We start from the raw sequence: 17365 nt of genomic DNA, 5'->3' as shown, positions 1-17365 counted from the left end.
CATTCTGTATAAACAGATCAGAGCAGAAATAACAAGTCATGAATTAAACTCCAGGCAAAATGAAAAAGCCAAAAATGAGCGTAAAACAATTTGTGCTTAAAATCAGGGTTGAACTGATAACTAACACATCACTGGAGAAAAGAATAAATACATTTTTATGGATTTGGTAGTGTAGAAAAACGACAGATTCAACACAACTGGATTCTTTAATTTTTTTGTTAAGAGGTTGTCCTGGAGAGGAATAACCAGTTAACACTTTTAACTAGTGGAGGGGACAAAAAAATAGGACAACCTGCATTTCTTTGACAGGCGAGTATTTAAAAATGGCTACACTGAAAAATGTTAGTAATTCATGGAATTACTGATGATACTTCAGTTATTTACAAATATTTCAGTAAAGGAACAATTAAAATGGTTGATGAGTTTTTAAAGTGGAGGATTTTGTGTCAGGCCATCAGAAAGATGGTTGGAGTTTGGTAAAGGATTTAAAGATTCCAAACTGAAATCAGCCGTTCCACTGTTTATTGTCCCACTGGTGGAATTTTGTTGCAACAGCAGCAAAGTGAGTAGATTCACACAGACATAAACAGAATGAAGCCTAATAAGCTGTACAGTAAATGCAAAAACAGTACTGTGCAGTTAAAGGGACCGTATTTATTTTCCAGCCATATTGGGCCATTTGATAAGTTACCTTCAGCTGTAATAAAAATGTATATGGAATATGACAAATTAGACTTTGTAATTTAATGCCTTGAAATAGGGCCTCTGTCTCTTTAAAATCCTGTTCATTCTGAAACTTCCTTCAGGAAGTCATCACAACATTTCTACTATTAACCATTAACAAGATGTTTGCTAGTTGCTGTTGGCTAGTCTTAAGAAGCAGAGTGAGGGCTCTAATGAGGCAGCTTGAAAACCTCCAACCAGGCGTCTTCCACATCTCAATGGTTGCCATGGAGATTGAAGGATTACTCCAACATTCATGAAAGACTCAAAGCAACACTCCAGATGTTTTTGATGTGGGAATAACATAACATGATGTAAAGCTAAAAAAAAAGTCAATTTAACATAATACTTCCCCTTTAAGAGACCAGGTAAGTGTTTATTTTGTCAGGACAATTAAAGAAACAAAAAAACAAGGAGAGGCTAGAGTAATTAAAAAGTCCACATTTATTGAGGGCTCCTTCATTGGGAAGATTTAAATAGGGGTGTGAAGTCCGTGTCACAACAAGAGTCAAAATGTGAGTCATACTTAGAAATAATAACCAACCACGCAGGAGAAATATTACAAAATATAGTTTTTCTTTTTACAAGATTTAGATAGATAAAAATAAAGTACTTTACTGATGACGAAAACAAACATATTTTCCAGAAAGATCTCGTTATTGTCTAGAAAAAATAATTTGAGTCTTCCCAGTGATTTTTTTCCCCCAAATAAAAATAAATCAAAGAAGAACAGACCAGTTGTTTGAAAGGCTGTGATACTGAAACATCTACCAGCCCTGGGTCCTCCAGCAGAACCTTAGATCCCAGCCACCTACCTGTGGCAGGTCAAATGACTTAAAAAGTGAATATGTATTTAGATATTTTTTCAAAGTACATGAAATGCCACTGTTCCATTCTAAATGGGGTAGCTTAACTGAAACCAGTTACACTTTCAAAATAAAATACCCAACAATGGTGGTTATTCCTGGGAAGGGTTTCAGCAGGAGCTGAAAAAAAAAAAAAAACAAGTAGGTGAGTACAGATGTATCAGCTCCGATTTCCTTCATTTAGGGAGACCAGTTGATGTGTGAGAAACTGATCTGATCTTCCTCTGAAAACCAGCCTGTCTCCTGTTGATCTGCTGTGACAGACGGCCGGCCCAGCAGCTCCACCTGTGGATGGTTAACAACCACTGCGGATCACTAAGCCACTTCTCAGACAAAACTATCGGTGTTGGGCAAAACCGGCAGGCCATTTAAATATCAGTGATCAGCCAAAAACTGCAACCAGTGCAATCAAACTTCAACACAAACATAAAGCACACAAAGCTTCTTCATTAAAAACATAAAAAAGTGTAAAAGAAAACTTCAGGCACTAGCAGGTTTATTTAGCACATTGTATAAAACAGACATCTTCTAGAGAGCTGTTTGTTTTTAGTGTTTGATGATGTATGAAGAGGTAAACGTAGAAAAAAATGAGCTAGACAAACTCTGTCAGGTATCTTCCTCTGAATGTGGTCCATGTTTTCTGGCTACATGCAGAAGATGAGCGATCTGGAAAAAACTATCTGCCAGGATCACCTGAGGTCTGCAGGACTCCACTGTCAGCGCCCCGTCATCCGACAGCGAGCACCAAGCTCACAGACTGTGGGTTGTGGGTCTGATTCCAACTGGCCAAGGTACTTAACGCACAGTTGGTGTATAAATTCATTCCATTTAAAATTAAAGCTGGACACATGAATCCAACATGTAAAAAATTGATAGTGAGGCATAAAACAATGAATTCCAATCAGAAGTGCAGACATTCACTGAGCAAAAGGAACAACCAACCTCAGCACCGCTCAGCTGCCTCACTAAGTCTCTGCCATCTTTCAGATTTCTTCTGCTTTTGCATTTTCGTCATATTTTAATATCAAAGATAAGCGAGTGAATACAGGAAGCAGCTTGCATGTGATGATTACATTTATCAAGGGAGCCAAAACCATCCAGACCCAGCGGGCCCTGTTAGCACCACCAGGCCTGATAACTAGTTGTCCTTCACTTACTACCAACAGCTGCCATCAAGTGTTTGTGATACCTGGTAATCACATCCAGTTATGGCTGTGGATGAATTTAGACCCACTCTGCTTTGCAGGAATTGGTTTAATTCAGCCATTTTAGAGGCTTTTCAACAACAAGGGAGAGACTGGACAGAAATGACATGTTGGAGAGTTTCAAGGCCAAAGCTGCCACTGCAGAGCAACATCTTCCCTTTAGTCTTCTTAAAGGGGCAGTGTTGTGAACAATCAACTTTTTTGATCTTTACATCATATTACAATGTTATTCATGTATTTTTGAGAAAACCTTGAATCTCCCATAGCAACCACTGGCAGGATGGGGGGAGGGGAACTAAATGCTTAAATGAGCATCACCCATTTCCACTCAGCTCCTCCAGACTAGCAGCAGCAATTAGCAAACACCTGGTGGAGCTGGGGTCTGCTGAGCTCATCATAGTTACTACTACTTAGTGCATTGCTGTTAAAATGGTTGTAAACGGCTTAACAGAAACAATGTGCTGAAGGTCAAGGGTTGGATTGGACGAGTAGGAGCTTCTTAAAGAGACAGAGGCCCAATTTCAAGGTGTTCAACTGGGAAGTCAGATTTCTTTCAAGACATATTTCATATATGCAGCATTTTTACAACAACTGAAGGCAACACAGTTACTACACAATGGCACCATGTGGCAGGAAAATGTCTAATTCTGCCCCTTTAAGTTTAAACGGATTGGGGGTAAACAGCAGGACAGTGTTCTGAGTCGTACCAGCAAGTCCATCTCTGAATTAACAAAAAAATGAAGGTTTAGGAGTGGCCTACTCAAAGTCTGGACTTGGATCCAATTAAAATTCTGTGGCATGATCTTAAACAAGCTGTTCATGTTCTCGAATGTCTAGTAGCAGCTTCAGTTACTTTTTCACATAAGATCAGGTTTTTTTCTTAATAAATGAAACCATGATTTGAAAACAGCTCCATCTCTAACAGGCACCGGGAGAGGAAGGCTACACCCTGGACAGGTCACCAGAGGTCATCTTTGTTTCATGATGAAATTCATTTGATGACGTGAGCATTTCAAATGTGACAAAAAAGCAAGAACCGAAGGAAATCCTTTTTCACTGCACACTAATAAACCGCATGTCTTTCACAAACTAAAGAATAATCTCAGTGGTTGGGCAACAACTTCAAACCCACTCAGAACTGAGAGTGGACAGTACCGGAGAAGACCACAGGGGGCAGAAAACAATATGTCCTGAAAACCTGCCACCTCATAGCCAATCAGAATCCCAAGAATGAGAAGTAGGACTGCACCTGGCCCTGATTGGTTCCAGTGGACAGTCAGAGCGTTTTGGTGGAGCTGTTGGTCCTGGTCTCCAGTCAGACGCAGCCACAGGGGAGCAGGTCTATGTGTGTACTGGTGAGAACTCTGACTTTGTGATTGGTCAGTTTCTGCAGGTCAGAGATCAGCTGCAGCAGACGAGGACTTGGCTTATAGATGACCCAGCTCGGATCTTTAGGATCTGGCCTGTAAAAGGAATCCAGAACTTCCAGAGTGTTGAGATGCTGGAGCTGATGGAGACCCAGGAAGTCTTCATCCGACACGTGATGATGTCTGAGGAAAGGAAAAGAGAGACCGCATGTTACTACAGGAACCAAGGAGCTTTGTAGCTGCATTTCCATTAACCCTAAATTTACACAAATTAAAATTACAAGAATAAATTTGCTTAATGGAAACATGCCAATTAAAAGAAAAAACTCGATAAAAAGTTATTACTTTTAGGATGAGGTGGTTTCTGGACATATAGTACGGAGCCCCCTAGGGGACATGGGGAATTTTTTTTCTTTTGCGTTCCCTCGCAAAACTGTACTGGTCAGTTATGCAGCATAATTGAACACTGCAAGCCTTTCTTACGGTGGGCGCCGTACTTTATGCTTTAATATAAGGTTATGTGACGTTTTTCCATGAATGTTAGTATCTTTTTGTGAAATATCTGAAGTTTTATATCTTTCTTTAGGATAGAAAGGCACCACAAACCTACGATATAAACAGAAACCTTCCGTAAGTAGGAAAGAAATAAAAACACATTATAATTTGGACTATTTCTGAGTTATTATCGCGGGTAATAAATCATCTGACAGTTTTGATTGTGTCTCTGTTGTGTTCATAGTCTGAATGGTTTAAAGAGCTGCTTTCAGTGCCGCTCCATCTTAGCCTTAACAGACATAAACATGCAGTAAAAAATAAATCGATTTTCAATCAGTGTTTTGCACCAAACAGTTAATAATAATAAACAAGTTTTCACTGAGGCTCTGTAAGAGCCATATGAATGAAATAAGTAATTATTGATATGACAGCAGCAGGAGGCTTTGACACTTAGGTGTGTCGACGTGGGAGTGACGTCACCAGGTATGAATGGGAAGGATACTGGCCTGCTGGCTTTGTGTGTATTAGGAAGCGGTGAGCGGGGCGGTCAGACCTTGCAAAGTTTGGAGCAATGATGATCAAAATGGAATAAATCGATAATTGTGACAGAACAAAGAAAAGGTTTGGAGTTGATTGATACACGGACAGATGAGATTCCCCGAGTTAACCTAGTGCGGCCCTTTACCATCATTAGTTTGTCGTGTTTTTAATAATAAAAACTTGTTAATAGTAAAAACTGTTTGGTGCAAAACACTGATTGAAAATCGATTTATTTTTTACTGTATGTTTATGTCTGTTAAGGCTAAGATGGAGCGGCACTGAAAGCAGCTCTTTAAACCATTCAGACTATGAACACAACAGAGACACAATCAAAACTGTCAGATGATTTATTACCCGCGATAATAACTCAGAAATAGTCCAAATTATAATGTGTTTTTATTTCTTTCCTACTTACGGAAGGTTTCTGTTTATATCGTAGGTTTGTGGTGCCTTTCTATCCTAAAGAAAGATATAAAACTTCAGATATTTCACAAAAAGATACTAACATTCATGGAAAAACCTCACATAACCTTATATTAAAGCAGAAAATACGGCGCCCACCGCAAGAAAGGGTTGCAGTGTTCAATTATGCTGCATAACTGACCAGTACAGTATTGCGAGGGAACGCAAAAGAAAAAAAAATCCCCATGTCCCCTAGGAGGCTCCGTAATATAGAAACATGTATTTTGCAAAACTGCAATGGAAACATTATTTTTGCATCACAGGAGTCACGTGATCAACTGACGTGATTACTACTGGCTGATAAACGCCACATATGTAGCCGCTCCCAAGTAGGCGGGGCTTGTTGCTCCAATGCCGACACCTCCCCTGATTGGCTGATAAATGATGGCCGTTGAATTATGAATATATCTCATCTTTTTTTTTATCCATCTGTCGCTGCCATGATTTATAATTACTTATTGCGAGAACAGGCATATTCACATGTGATTTTAATTTTATATATGATTTGATAGAAACAGCAATTGCAAAATTGTGTTTTTTCAAAGTCAGCAGACTATCGACAAAGATTTGCACACATTTGACATGGACACGCAGCTGTTGAGGCTGGTGTTTGAGCGACCCACCTGATGGCCAGCGTCCTCAGGCCAGGGAACAGCTGTGGGAGGAGCCTGACTAGTTTGGAGGAGGAGCTCCATGGCTCCAGGTGCAGGTGCCTCAGGTTGGGAGCTCTGAAGGAGACGACCTGCAGGTCCTCAGGCTGAAGGTCCACACACAGAGTCAGGCTGCGGAGGGAGGATGGGAGGAACTCAGCATACACCACCAGGGGGTGCCCTCCTGTTTACAGACGATCAGAGGAGTCACGTTCAGTATGACGGCACTGATTAGGACTGCAGCTGCTGGGTTTGTTGCATAAAGTGTAGCTTGTTGGAGTTTAACTCATCTGTGCTGCATGAGATCTATAAACTGATTTTAAACTAGTCTCAAACCTGAACATCCAAAATGGCTGCTCTGCACTATATGTAAAACATTATCACATATTACTATACATTCCAATTAATGTTTACAAAATAAAAAACAACGTTTTGTTGGAATTGTTTTTTTGTTGTTGTTTTACCATTTTCTCTACTTGTTCAATGAGAGAATCTAAAAATATCATTAAATTAGAAAATATGATTAAATGAAATTACAGTGAGCAGTTTAATGAAACAAATCCCATTTCTTTAAGTGGATGTTTCCTAAGGAGCTCATTACAAATAGGAATGTTTTTCAAGAGCAGCATTTGTGTTTATTGGCTGTGATTGCTGTGTTATGCAGTCACAGTTATCTAAAACAGAAGTAATGCATAGTTCTTATCGTCATTTTTATTGCTATCACAATAGTACCTTTGAACCTTTATCCATGTTGCCCAGCCGTAGTTGGGCGTAATGTTATTTTCTGTTCCCAGTAAAAAATTATTTTCACATAAAAATAATCTTTTATTTCACATACATAAAGTAAAGGCAAGAGGGGAAAAAAAATATTGGTTTTTTTATTATTCTTTGCAAAAGAAAACTGGTGTTTGCATGCTGCCCTCCTGTGTTGGACTTTGTAGAAGAACCTTTCAATGCCGCCATCGCTCATGTCTCTACCAGCTGTGTGCAGCGAAAGGTGGACATTTTATTATAAATCGGAATCTGGATCCTTTATTGTCATTGTGCAAGAAAGCGCAGCAAAAAAAAATATAAAAAAATAGTTCAAGCTCTATCGGTTTGGATGTAGGCAATCTGAAAACTTCAATTCTAGTCACAGATTCTCAATTGGATTTAGGTCTGTACTTTAACTGGACCATTTTTTTCACATGGATCTACTGTGATCTAAAGTCTTGGAGAGCTACCCTGCTGCAGCCACCACACTGCCAAGTGATTGGTTGCTCCAATGGGGCGCTAACTCAAAAGCAGAGCACGCCTCCAGAACAAGCAGTACCCCTCCAAAACAGTTGGTGGCAGCAGTGATATATGATTAGACAACATTTATTTTGAAATATAGACACATATTTATTTGCAGCAGTTCAAAAACAATTTTTTATTACTTCCTCTACCTCTTTATTACTTGCTTAATATTTGACCAAAGTCTCCAGTGATAATAACTTGTAGACCTGATATTGGTCATTTTTAACAGGTTCTGTAGCACTGCACCCGTTTACCCGGCGATAGTTACCGTGCACACTCAGGCTGCAGAGTTGTTGCAATGATGACAGCCATGTCTGCAGGTGACAGGTGGGTCCAGGTACAGAGTAAAGGTGAAAGACAGACAGGCTGCGGAGATTGGATAAAGGTTGCAGAACCTCCGGCGTGACTGCAGCATCGTAATTCAGCAGCTGCAGCTCAGACAGCTGCAGGGAGGCACCAGCAGCTGCAGGGGGAACACCAGAGTCAGTTAGGAGGCTGACATCTTATTCAGAATGCTTATACTGTTTCTTGTGTCATTAAAACTGGAGTATGTCGTGCTAATATTGCCATCTGAAGAAATGCACCGCTAATGTTCAAAAATAACCAATCAGAGCCAGGAGGAGGGGCATAGCGGTGTCTGTCAGCATCGTGTACTCGCTGCTCTCCCAGTTGGGACTGGGAGCACTGGGAGAAGGCAGAGGAGCTTGATAATCTGTCTTATACTAAACTGTCACAACATAATGGTCATTCTAACAAATATGTAAAATAAAAAACATATTTCATGTAAAATACTGCAGCTTTAAGTGAAGATACAGTAAAGGAAGAATCCAGAAACAGAAAAGCTGCACACAGGAAGGCAACCGGATCAAGTGTTGGGATCCAGAAAAACAGACTTGGGAGGGAGGGGGCTGAGGGGGTATTATTTGTCATTATAACTGAAGTTTGAACTCCTGCCATGTTTCACAGGCACAAAACCAGTCTGACAAGTTAGCTTCAAACGACTCAGAGTTTTCTTCAGCTAAAAGTGCCTCCAAACAAGGCTGATTCTTTCAGACGCATGGAAAACTGTCTCTGTGACGTTCCCAGTTCAGGACTTCCAGGAATGCTAGCTAGGACCGAGCTGCTGACTTTTCCAAAAAAGGGAGTTCAGAGCGGACAGAGGGATCTGTTAGATAATGGTAGCTCTGAACATCCCATTAGACTAAAGCAGGACAACTATAATGAACCGCGTCTGAAAACAGCAGTAACGCCATGGTGACGTGGATTTACAACATGAAAAATAGTCGCCTCTAACAGATTCCTTCGCTTTTGGCTTTTTGTCTCTTAAAACATTCAAACCATTCCAATATTGTAAATGCAAATCTGAGTAAAAGCGCATTTATTAAAAAGATAATATCATTTATGACATAAACCTGCAAAAAAAGTATCCTCTTAGTATAGAACTACATTTTCTTTTATAAAATAGAGTAGTAACACTCGGGGCTAATTACTGTAAAGCATGGAACAGTCAGCTACGTACATAACTCATGTCTGGCAACTTGATGTTGGGCTGTCACCATAATAAAAATGGCAGGATAATAAATTTTCCCAGACATTATTGTGACTAATGATAATATTGTTGTTTCAAGTAATATGATGGTAATGGCATAATAATGCAAGAGCACATTCTCAACGTTCAATAAAACTTCAATTATAATGAACATTTAACACCGGAAATGAAAGACATTTGAAATATTCAAAATAAATAAACAAAACAACAGAAAGAATAAATTAAATAAAATCTCTAAATAAAATTGTCCTTCAATATAAGGCGAGCTTAGACCAAAGAACCAGACTGAAGACTTTAATCATCTAGAGAGACAGGGAAAGAGAAAGAAAATAATCATGCAAATGGAAATTATCAACCTCGTTTTAACTTAGCATGTGATTAATTGATTTATTGATTTATTGCTTATTGCGATGGGCCTATGCCCATATTTAAAGAACATTTAAAAATAAATTAATCAACATCTTTCTGTGTTAAATTGGTTTCAAAGTCAAATCCTCAGGTTTTGGGAAGGTTATTGGATTTCATTTAGCTGCCGGTGGGCGTGTCATGTCAGTTATACAGTTTGATGTTGTTTTTTTTATCAATTCTATTTTGAAATAATAAATTAATTGTACCTTGAAGTGCTTACTTATTAATTTGGCTCATGTTTTATAGTTTCAGATAAACTGAGTCCTGTTCCCTTATTTTGAGTTGAGCTGAGTTTATGTTAGTCAGCCTGTCGTCCAGAGGGCCTGCAGAGCGTCTTGTAAGGACGGACCAATTTTTATTTTATTTTTTTTTGTTTTGTCTTATGCTGCCCTCTCTGTGAAGCATGGGGGTGGAAGCATTCTGCAAATGGGGACAGGAGGCCTGCATCATATTGAGAAGAGGATGGACGGATGGGAAAACCGTATCACCAGGTTCTGGGCAACAACCTCCTTCCCTCAGAGAGAGCATTGAAGACAGGTCATGGCTGGGTCTGACCCCAAACACGCAGCCCGGCTCTGCAGGGAGCATTGAATGGTCCTGGAGTGGACCAGCCAGTCTCCAGGCCTGAACCCAATGGAAAATCTTTGGAGGGAGCTGAAAGTCTGTTGCCCAGCAACAGTTCTGTGTGGAGGAGTGGACCGGATCCCTGCTGCAGCGCAAACTTGGTTCAGAACTACAGGAAACATCTGACCTCTGGAGCTGGAAACACAGGATTCTGGACTAAATACTAAGTTCTGTTTTTCTCTTGGATCAAACACTTTTATACACCAATAAATATTTTTATATTAACTTGATTGACAGACTAGGTCTTTTTTTTCTTTGTTTACTTTCTAACTGCGTGATCTTATGACTGTTCTCATCATTAGGTCTTCTTCCCCTCAGATGCAGAAAATGCAGGTAGACATTTTGTCAGCAGTTGGTCAGTTCTCATTAATGTTCTAAGTTCTCATGGCCTTGTGAGAAAATGTCAATTTCAGTCTTAAGTAAAGGTGTGTGATATTTTGGTATTGATCTGATACCAATACATGGTCAGTTTCACCAATATTAATACTTATTTTTAAGGATGATATTTCATTAAACTTCTGACCTTCAGGCATTATTATGGTTTTTACTTTAAAGTTTATAGGTGTCTACGAAACACTTTGATAATATATTTGCATGATAAACAAAAGCAATAGAAAAACAAAACAAACTATCTTTCTAAATAAACAAAGTGCAAAAAGTTATCATTTTTACAGAAGAGTTGATAAACTACAACAGAAAATAAAATTACATTTCAAGAGGGAATCTGAAACTAAAGAATGGAGCTTATCGATCATATACCGATACCGATACCGACTTAGCGATATTACCAATATTTTGGATTGCTGTCCACCTCCAGACTTAAGGTATAAGTTTCCCCTTTTGTTTACCTGGGCCAGTGGCCGGGCAGAAGAAGTCCTGAGACAGCCTTTTGTAGTTTATCATGGTCCAGGACAGAGAGTTGAGGTTAACCAGCGGAGAGAGGACACCTCTGAGCGTCGGGATCTTCAGACAGCCATCATGGTGCAGGACCAGAGACCTGAGGCGAGTCAGCTGGGAGAGGCTGGCCAGCACCTGGGAGGGGGGACAGGCCAGCTGGACATTACACAGGCTGAGCTGGGTCAGCTGCTGACCCAGAGGAAGGAGGAACTCCAGGTTCACCAGCGGCTCTGAAAAGGCTGTGAGAGTCAGGCTGTGTACGTGGCGGAACCGCTTCAGCTCCTGGACGTCGTTTCCCCTCCAGCTGTCCAGCCGCAGGGCCTGGAGCAGAGGCAGCCAGACAGAGAGCAGCTTCAGGTCCCTCTTCCTCCCTGCCCGCAGGGCGACGCTGTCCAGCTGCCTCCGAGCGAGGCTCCGCCAGAAGGCGCGGTTGTACCGGGACAGGTCCTTCAGCACCACGCTAAAGCCCCGCCACAGAGGCCGACATTCATCCAGCAGCTGCTTAAAGTGAGAACATGTGCAGCGCATACTCAGCTTGTCCTTCCAGGACAGAAAGCTGAACACCTGCAGCCATAGTTCGTTGGGAAGCTGGAGAGCCGACGTCATTGTCAGAACCAACGGAGAAAGCAGGCAGAACTGGCGGCCCTGTGGCGAGCGGACACGAGTCTGGACGATTACTCACTCGTACTCTGGATTCTTGTTGTTTTTTTTCGTCACCTACGAGCTGAAGTTCGCTTCTCCGAGGATGCTCGGACTTTCTCCCAACTTCCTGCTTGCGTCATTGAGTTGCGAATCTGCGTAAACCAGAAGACGTCACTCCGCTGAGGTTTGCCGAAGGTTTATGTCTGAAGTGGGACAGAACTGGGACAACATTTCAAAAGACACGACATATAGTAGCATACATTATGAATTTATTATTATTATTATTATTATTATTATTATTATTATTATTATTATTATTATTATTATTATTATTATTATTATTATTTTGTACCTTTGAAACAATGTTTTACTCCGGGTTGTCCGTTCTGCTGGAACAACAATTCGGTGAATATTAATAGAAAATTTGTCTGCGCTTATACGGGGTTCCACTTGTGCCAAAGTTGATGAGGTTATCTTAACAATATTACGTCGAATTTCTCCACTAGATTCTGTGAAATACAAATAAAATGAAGCAGATGAATCAGATGTCTACTGACAACTAAAAAGGATCATTGGAAAAAAAATTACGAAATGGGATTTTTTTTGTTGTTAATTTGTTGATATTTCTGCTGTTTACCTGGTAAAGACTGAAGTTGAAAGTGCAGAAATATTGAAAATAAAGTTCCTATATCGAGATCAAAGTGTTCAAAGTACACAGTTATAGACCTGCTACGTGACAACCATAGTTTTGTGTAACTTTATACTGTAATTAGGATTTACTATCAAGGAGTTCTTTCAGCCTGGCAGGCAGCACTGATCCTGTCCAGACGCATACTAACCTGTTGGAGAACACAGCAGCTTCAGCAGTCCACCCTTCCTTCCCTTAAAGATACCAATACACTTTTATTCTCAATATTTGACCTTTAACCACAAAACAGAATGTTGATTTATTCTTGCTATTTTTTTTTTTACTTTAATCTAATTATTTTAATGTTATTTGGTAAATAGGGGGGGAGAGGGGAACGCAAAAAAGAAGGAACTGAACATGTATGTTATGTTTTGCGGTATACAAGTTGTTTTGCAGAGGAAGGACATGCTGCTTTTTCAGTTAAGGACAATGACCCAGAGCACATGGCCAAGATCTCAAAGGCTTCAGAACGCCTCTGTGACACCAGAGTCCAGACTTGAACCTGACTGAATGTATCAGGAGAGCTCAGAAAATGGCTGACAAATGTCTTCCATCCAGCCTGATGGAGCAGGAGAAGAACTGCAGGGAAGAGCAGGCCAAGCTGCCTAAAGATAAGCGAGCTGGGCTGGTATCATGTTCAGAAAAATTTGGGGCTGCCTTGATTCCAAATGTGGATCAACAGAAATGTTAAGCAAGGCTGTAGATATTTACATAAATGTAACTTCTTGGTTTTCGGTTTTAATACATTTTCAAAATAATCAAAATTTCACATTGTCACGATGGGATGTTTGTGTGTAGAAGGACAGACATTAATTTAATACAGTCTGAAATGAGGTTAATAACATAACAAAATGTGTAAAAAGTGCAGCGCTGTGAACACTTTCTGAATGCAGTGCAAATCTATCTATCTATCTATCTATCTATCTATCTATCTATCTATCTATCTATCTGTGTGTATTTCTAGATGCACTGTATGTATAGCGGTCGCTGATCGCTAGAGGCGCTCAAGGCCCATCTGAGACAAAACAAAACGAAGAAGCAGTAGAAGAAGAGCAAACTATGGCAAGCAGGTGACTAACGGACTAACGTGTTAATGTAAGTAACATATTTCTCCTTCAAATAGAAAGTGGTAGGTTATCTGCAGACATTTACAGACGTTGGTCGTCTGGGCAGCAGTTTATGGACTGTTGTGTTAGAAAACTGGATTATAATACAGGGTAACATCCCATTTTTTTTATTTATTTTACATTTATACTTACATAAATGTTTCCTGATCCGATTCTTAAATAAAATAGAATGGCAGTAACTAACTGTCAACAAATATAACACAAATTTCAGACCATAGTCAAAAGTTAGCTACACAGTGGGCCCTAGTTGTAGCGTCACGTCAATGCGTTCGCCATATTGGGAAGGGAGACGTCTGTTAGTGAAACCAATGAGTTACATTTTTAACGGGATTAAAGAGATTTAGAGCTCACAATTAGCCATTAAACAGTTTATAATGATGAAGAAAAGTATTTTTTCATTGTCAGTGACGTAAAAGCTTGTTATAGTCCGCTTGTCCATGTTTGGTTCTGTTTCTGAGGATGCAGAGCAGAACCAGAAGACCTGAGAGGTCTGCAGCAGGTCTGAAGCTTAATGTATTTTGCTGCTAGGCCATTCAGTGATTTATAAACTAACAACAGTATTTTAAAGTCTATTCTCTGAGCTCCAGTGACTAAATATAAACACATGAATGAGTTTCTCTAGATCTTTCTGAGACATCAGTCCTTTAAATGTTCTTTGGGTGATAGAAGGCCGACTTTGTAATTGTCTTCACGTGGCTCTGACGGTTCAGGTCTGAGTCTATCACTACACCCAGTTTTCAGGCCTGATCATTACTGTGTAGTTGTAACAACTGAAGCTGCTTGCTGACTCTAGATTGTTTCTTTTTTTAGTTCAAAAATGTAATAACTGTGTTTATGTTCAGTTAGAGAAAACGATGGCACCTCCACACACCGATTTGCTCAATTCACATCTAAATGATGTTTTCCTTCTGCTGGGAATCCTCTAGACTTCATCAAGATTTTCTGACAGTGGATAGAACTCTAGCCTGCCATGCTGAAAGATTTCTACAATTCTATCAATCTAATATGATCTAATATACTGTGTGGTGTTCATCTTGGCTTGTTTTTATGCGTAAGAACAGGTAAGTATGGACCGTTTCTTTCCACGGAGACAATTTGTGTTAATATGTGTGTGAATGCGTTCCCAGGTGCCCCGGCTGATGTTCCAATGTCTTCGTCCAACACAAAGTTCTCTGCAGTCACAGGAAGTGCTCGGAAGATCAAAGACAATGCGGCCGACTGGCACAACCTGATGCTGAAGTGGGACAAACTGAACAACGACGGATTCCAGTGTGCAACAAACATCGTCAACATGAGGAAGTGAGTGTGCTCAGTTCATTACCTTCCTGTAGTTTGATGCTTTCTTAATAAATGTACAGTAATTAGATTTTTAATAATGTACTAAATACTAATCACAGCACATTTGATGGCTGTAAGATGTGCTGCTTTAGCCCTGTGGATCTAATTAATTTACATCTCACCTATAACACCATAGTAAAAACAAAATGAGATATTTTTGCTCCAATCTACTCTGAACAATCTCAGCTGCTCACAGTGAGATCGCCTTCCAGCCCATAGTTGACCCAGAAACTGTTCAATATAAAATGTAATCATTTGACTGCTATTTTTCTATTTTATTTTCTCCCCCCAGTTCTCAGAGAGACCAGCAGCCTCTGGATGACTTCCCTCCAGCTCCAGCATGTCAGACGTTTCCTTCAGCTGTGCAGCAGCAGGCGGCTGGAGCAGCAGAGCTGCAGGATGAATGCTCCAGGCTGCAGGCTGTCGTTGACCGAATGGTGAGGCTTCGTTTAGCTTCAGCCGAGCATACGAATCAACTCAGATCAAAGGAATGAAGACTCGGGTCGTTAAGACTTCCTATCATTATCAGGAGCAGCGAGTTAATGTTGAGGCCGACGTTAACGTGGCCATATCGTTGACATGTGATGCTAGATCCAACACAGGTTTGTCTTTAAAGGGATTTTCATTTGTTCAGGTTGTCATAGTGGCAAAGATGGAGCATCTGATGAGCGTGCAGCGAGGAATCCAGGATCTGGAGGAGTTTCAGTTTGGACCTGAAGGAAGAACATTACCTCTCTGCCACAGCTGGAAGACCCAAGAGTTTGGTTAGTCCACCTGAAGCCAGCACACCCAATGTTTACCTGGATCCCTGGGCTTTCACTCTGAACTCTGACTAAACTCTGATGTGGTTTGTTTGTGCGGTTCAGTGATGAGTCAAGGAAGGAAGGAAGGAAAAGAAGGAAGTGAAGTTGGAAACTAGGAAGGAAGAAAGCAAGCAAGCATGGAAGGAAGGAAGAATTGAGGAAAGATATAAATTAAGGGCACAAGGAAGGAAGGATGGACTTATAGAAAATAAGGATGGATAGACAATAGGAAGTAGAGTAGAAAGGGCACATGATAGGAGGACTGCAGCATTTTGACAACAGGATATGAATATTTTTCTATTCTATCCAGATCTAGAAAAAACTGAAATCAAATTCCATAGTTTTTCAGGCTGTTTAAGAACCATGATTTATTTTTGTTTTGCTTTGAAAAAACAGTGGAAGGAATCATTGTGGTTTATTTATGTTTCATTCTTTATACATTCTGAGGTTTTTGAACTCTAGATTTGATTAGATCTTTAAGGTGCTGTTCTGTGCAGTTTTATCCTTCAGCAGACGCAAGAACTTTGTGAAGGGTGCTGATGTGTGACAGCACTCAAAACCTGCGGAATAGGTACCATGTTGAAATCTGGCCAAATAAAACCCCTCCATGGTCCTCTCCTTCGAGCCTCCGTGGTTTTATGAACTCGTGTTCCTGTGTGTTCCAGAAGAGTCTTCTCGGGTTCTGTTGGCTGCCTTCAGTCAGGAGCTGAAGCTAAAGCAGGTGATTCTGCAGGAACTGGCCCACACCGCCGTCTCTGACCTGCACATGGTCTACCTGTCCTGCTGGCTCCACCAGCCGTTCATCCCCGCCCAGACCCGGTTAGCCCTGGAGGCGCTGCTGCTGGAGACCGGCCATCGATCGCTGTGATCGTCGCTGCACTCGGCGTATAGAGCCGGTTCGCGAGAACTCCTGAAGCCTGTTTGTTTTTGTTAATATGTAAATGAAACTGTTAAACTGGTGCAATAAAGGTTTAGCTTTGTATTTTAGACTTTGTTTCATTTTTTTTGTCGTTTCTTCCTGATTCAATTAACTAGTTAGAACATTGTACAGTAGGATTTTGGCTAAATCTATCAAAGATAGTCTTTAGGCTGATCCATTCATTATTTTTGATTAGTTGGGTTTATTAGATTTTTTTTCTTCACATCATTAAGAAAATCCAACCAATAGCATCACTTTGCCGTAGTTCCTCATACTGATCATGACTGAGGCGACAGTGGAATGAAATGGATTCTCGCTCTGGGAGAAGGAAAGGAGCAAGCCAGCCTCCTTCAGTAGAGCTCTGGTTACAGACCTTTACTGAAATGATCTGACAGGCTGCAACCATCCTCATCCCCCGTTCTTTTTTTTCCCATCCCCTCCTGTCCTCCATCATGTAAACCTTCTGTCACTCGTGCAGCTATCCTCCTCTTCCAGAATATTCTCGTCTCCATCCTCTCTCCCCATGGCAACGCTCTTCTCTGGAACTTGCTTGAACACTGCCTGTGGCTGTGCAGGATTAACTCTAAATTTATATTGTTCAGCTTCAGTAACTTCATGCATCCCGGCACCACACTCAAATTCTTCTTGGCTACACCTAGCTTCTTCATACTGTAGCTCATTTCTTGAAAGCATCTCCTCACTTTCTCTATCAACACATATAAAGTGAACCTCATCTGCAGAGCTTTTTTTCCTCAGAGTTAAACCAAACTGCTGCTTTCCCATA

General features: G+C 40.6%; 2 protein-coding genes across 2 annotated transcripts; one reads left to right on the top strand and one right to left on the bottom strand.

Annotated features, from left to right (window-relative positions):
• Positions 1 to 507: 507 nt before the first annotated feature.
• Positions 508 to 11829, bottom strand: LOC116708514 (uncharacterized). The gene is made up of 4 exons (XM_032546380.1): positions 11016 to 11829; positions 7855 to 8049; positions 6282 to 6492; positions 508 to 4344 (listed from the first exon to the last, which is right to left on the bottom strand). Exons 1-4 carry the CDS (start codon positions 11668 to 11670, stop codon positions 4110 to 4112), a joined length of 1296 nt encoding a protein of 431 aa, XP_032402271.1. The 5' UTR covers positions 11671 to 11829; the 3' UTR covers positions 508 to 4109.
• cinp (cyclin dependent kinase 2 interacting protein) lies at positions 11830 to 16649 on the top strand. The gene is made up of 6 exons (XM_032546381.1): positions 11830 to 11957; positions 13359 to 13489; positions 14649 to 14820; positions 15152 to 15296; positions 15494 to 15623; positions 16328 to 16649. Exons 3-6 carry the CDS (start codon positions 14669 to 14671, stop codon positions 16528 to 16530), a joined length of 630 nt encoding a protein of 209 aa, XP_032402272.1. The 5' UTR covers positions 11830 to 11957; positions 13359 to 13489; positions 14649 to 14668; the 3' UTR covers positions 16531 to 16649.
• Positions 16650 to 17365: the final 716 nt, after the last annotated feature.

The sequence above is a fragment of the Xiphophorus hellerii genome, chromosome 19, assembly GCF_003331165.1.
Source record: "Xiphophorus hellerii strain 12219 chromosome 19, Xiphophorus_hellerii-4.1, whole genome shotgun sequence".
NCBI lineage: Eukaryota > Metazoa > Chordata > Actinopteri > Cyprinodontiformes > Poeciliidae > Xiphophorus > Xiphophorus hellerii.
Note: the sequence above shows the minus strand (reverse complement) of the source record. Positions and strands in the feature narration are given on the sequence as shown.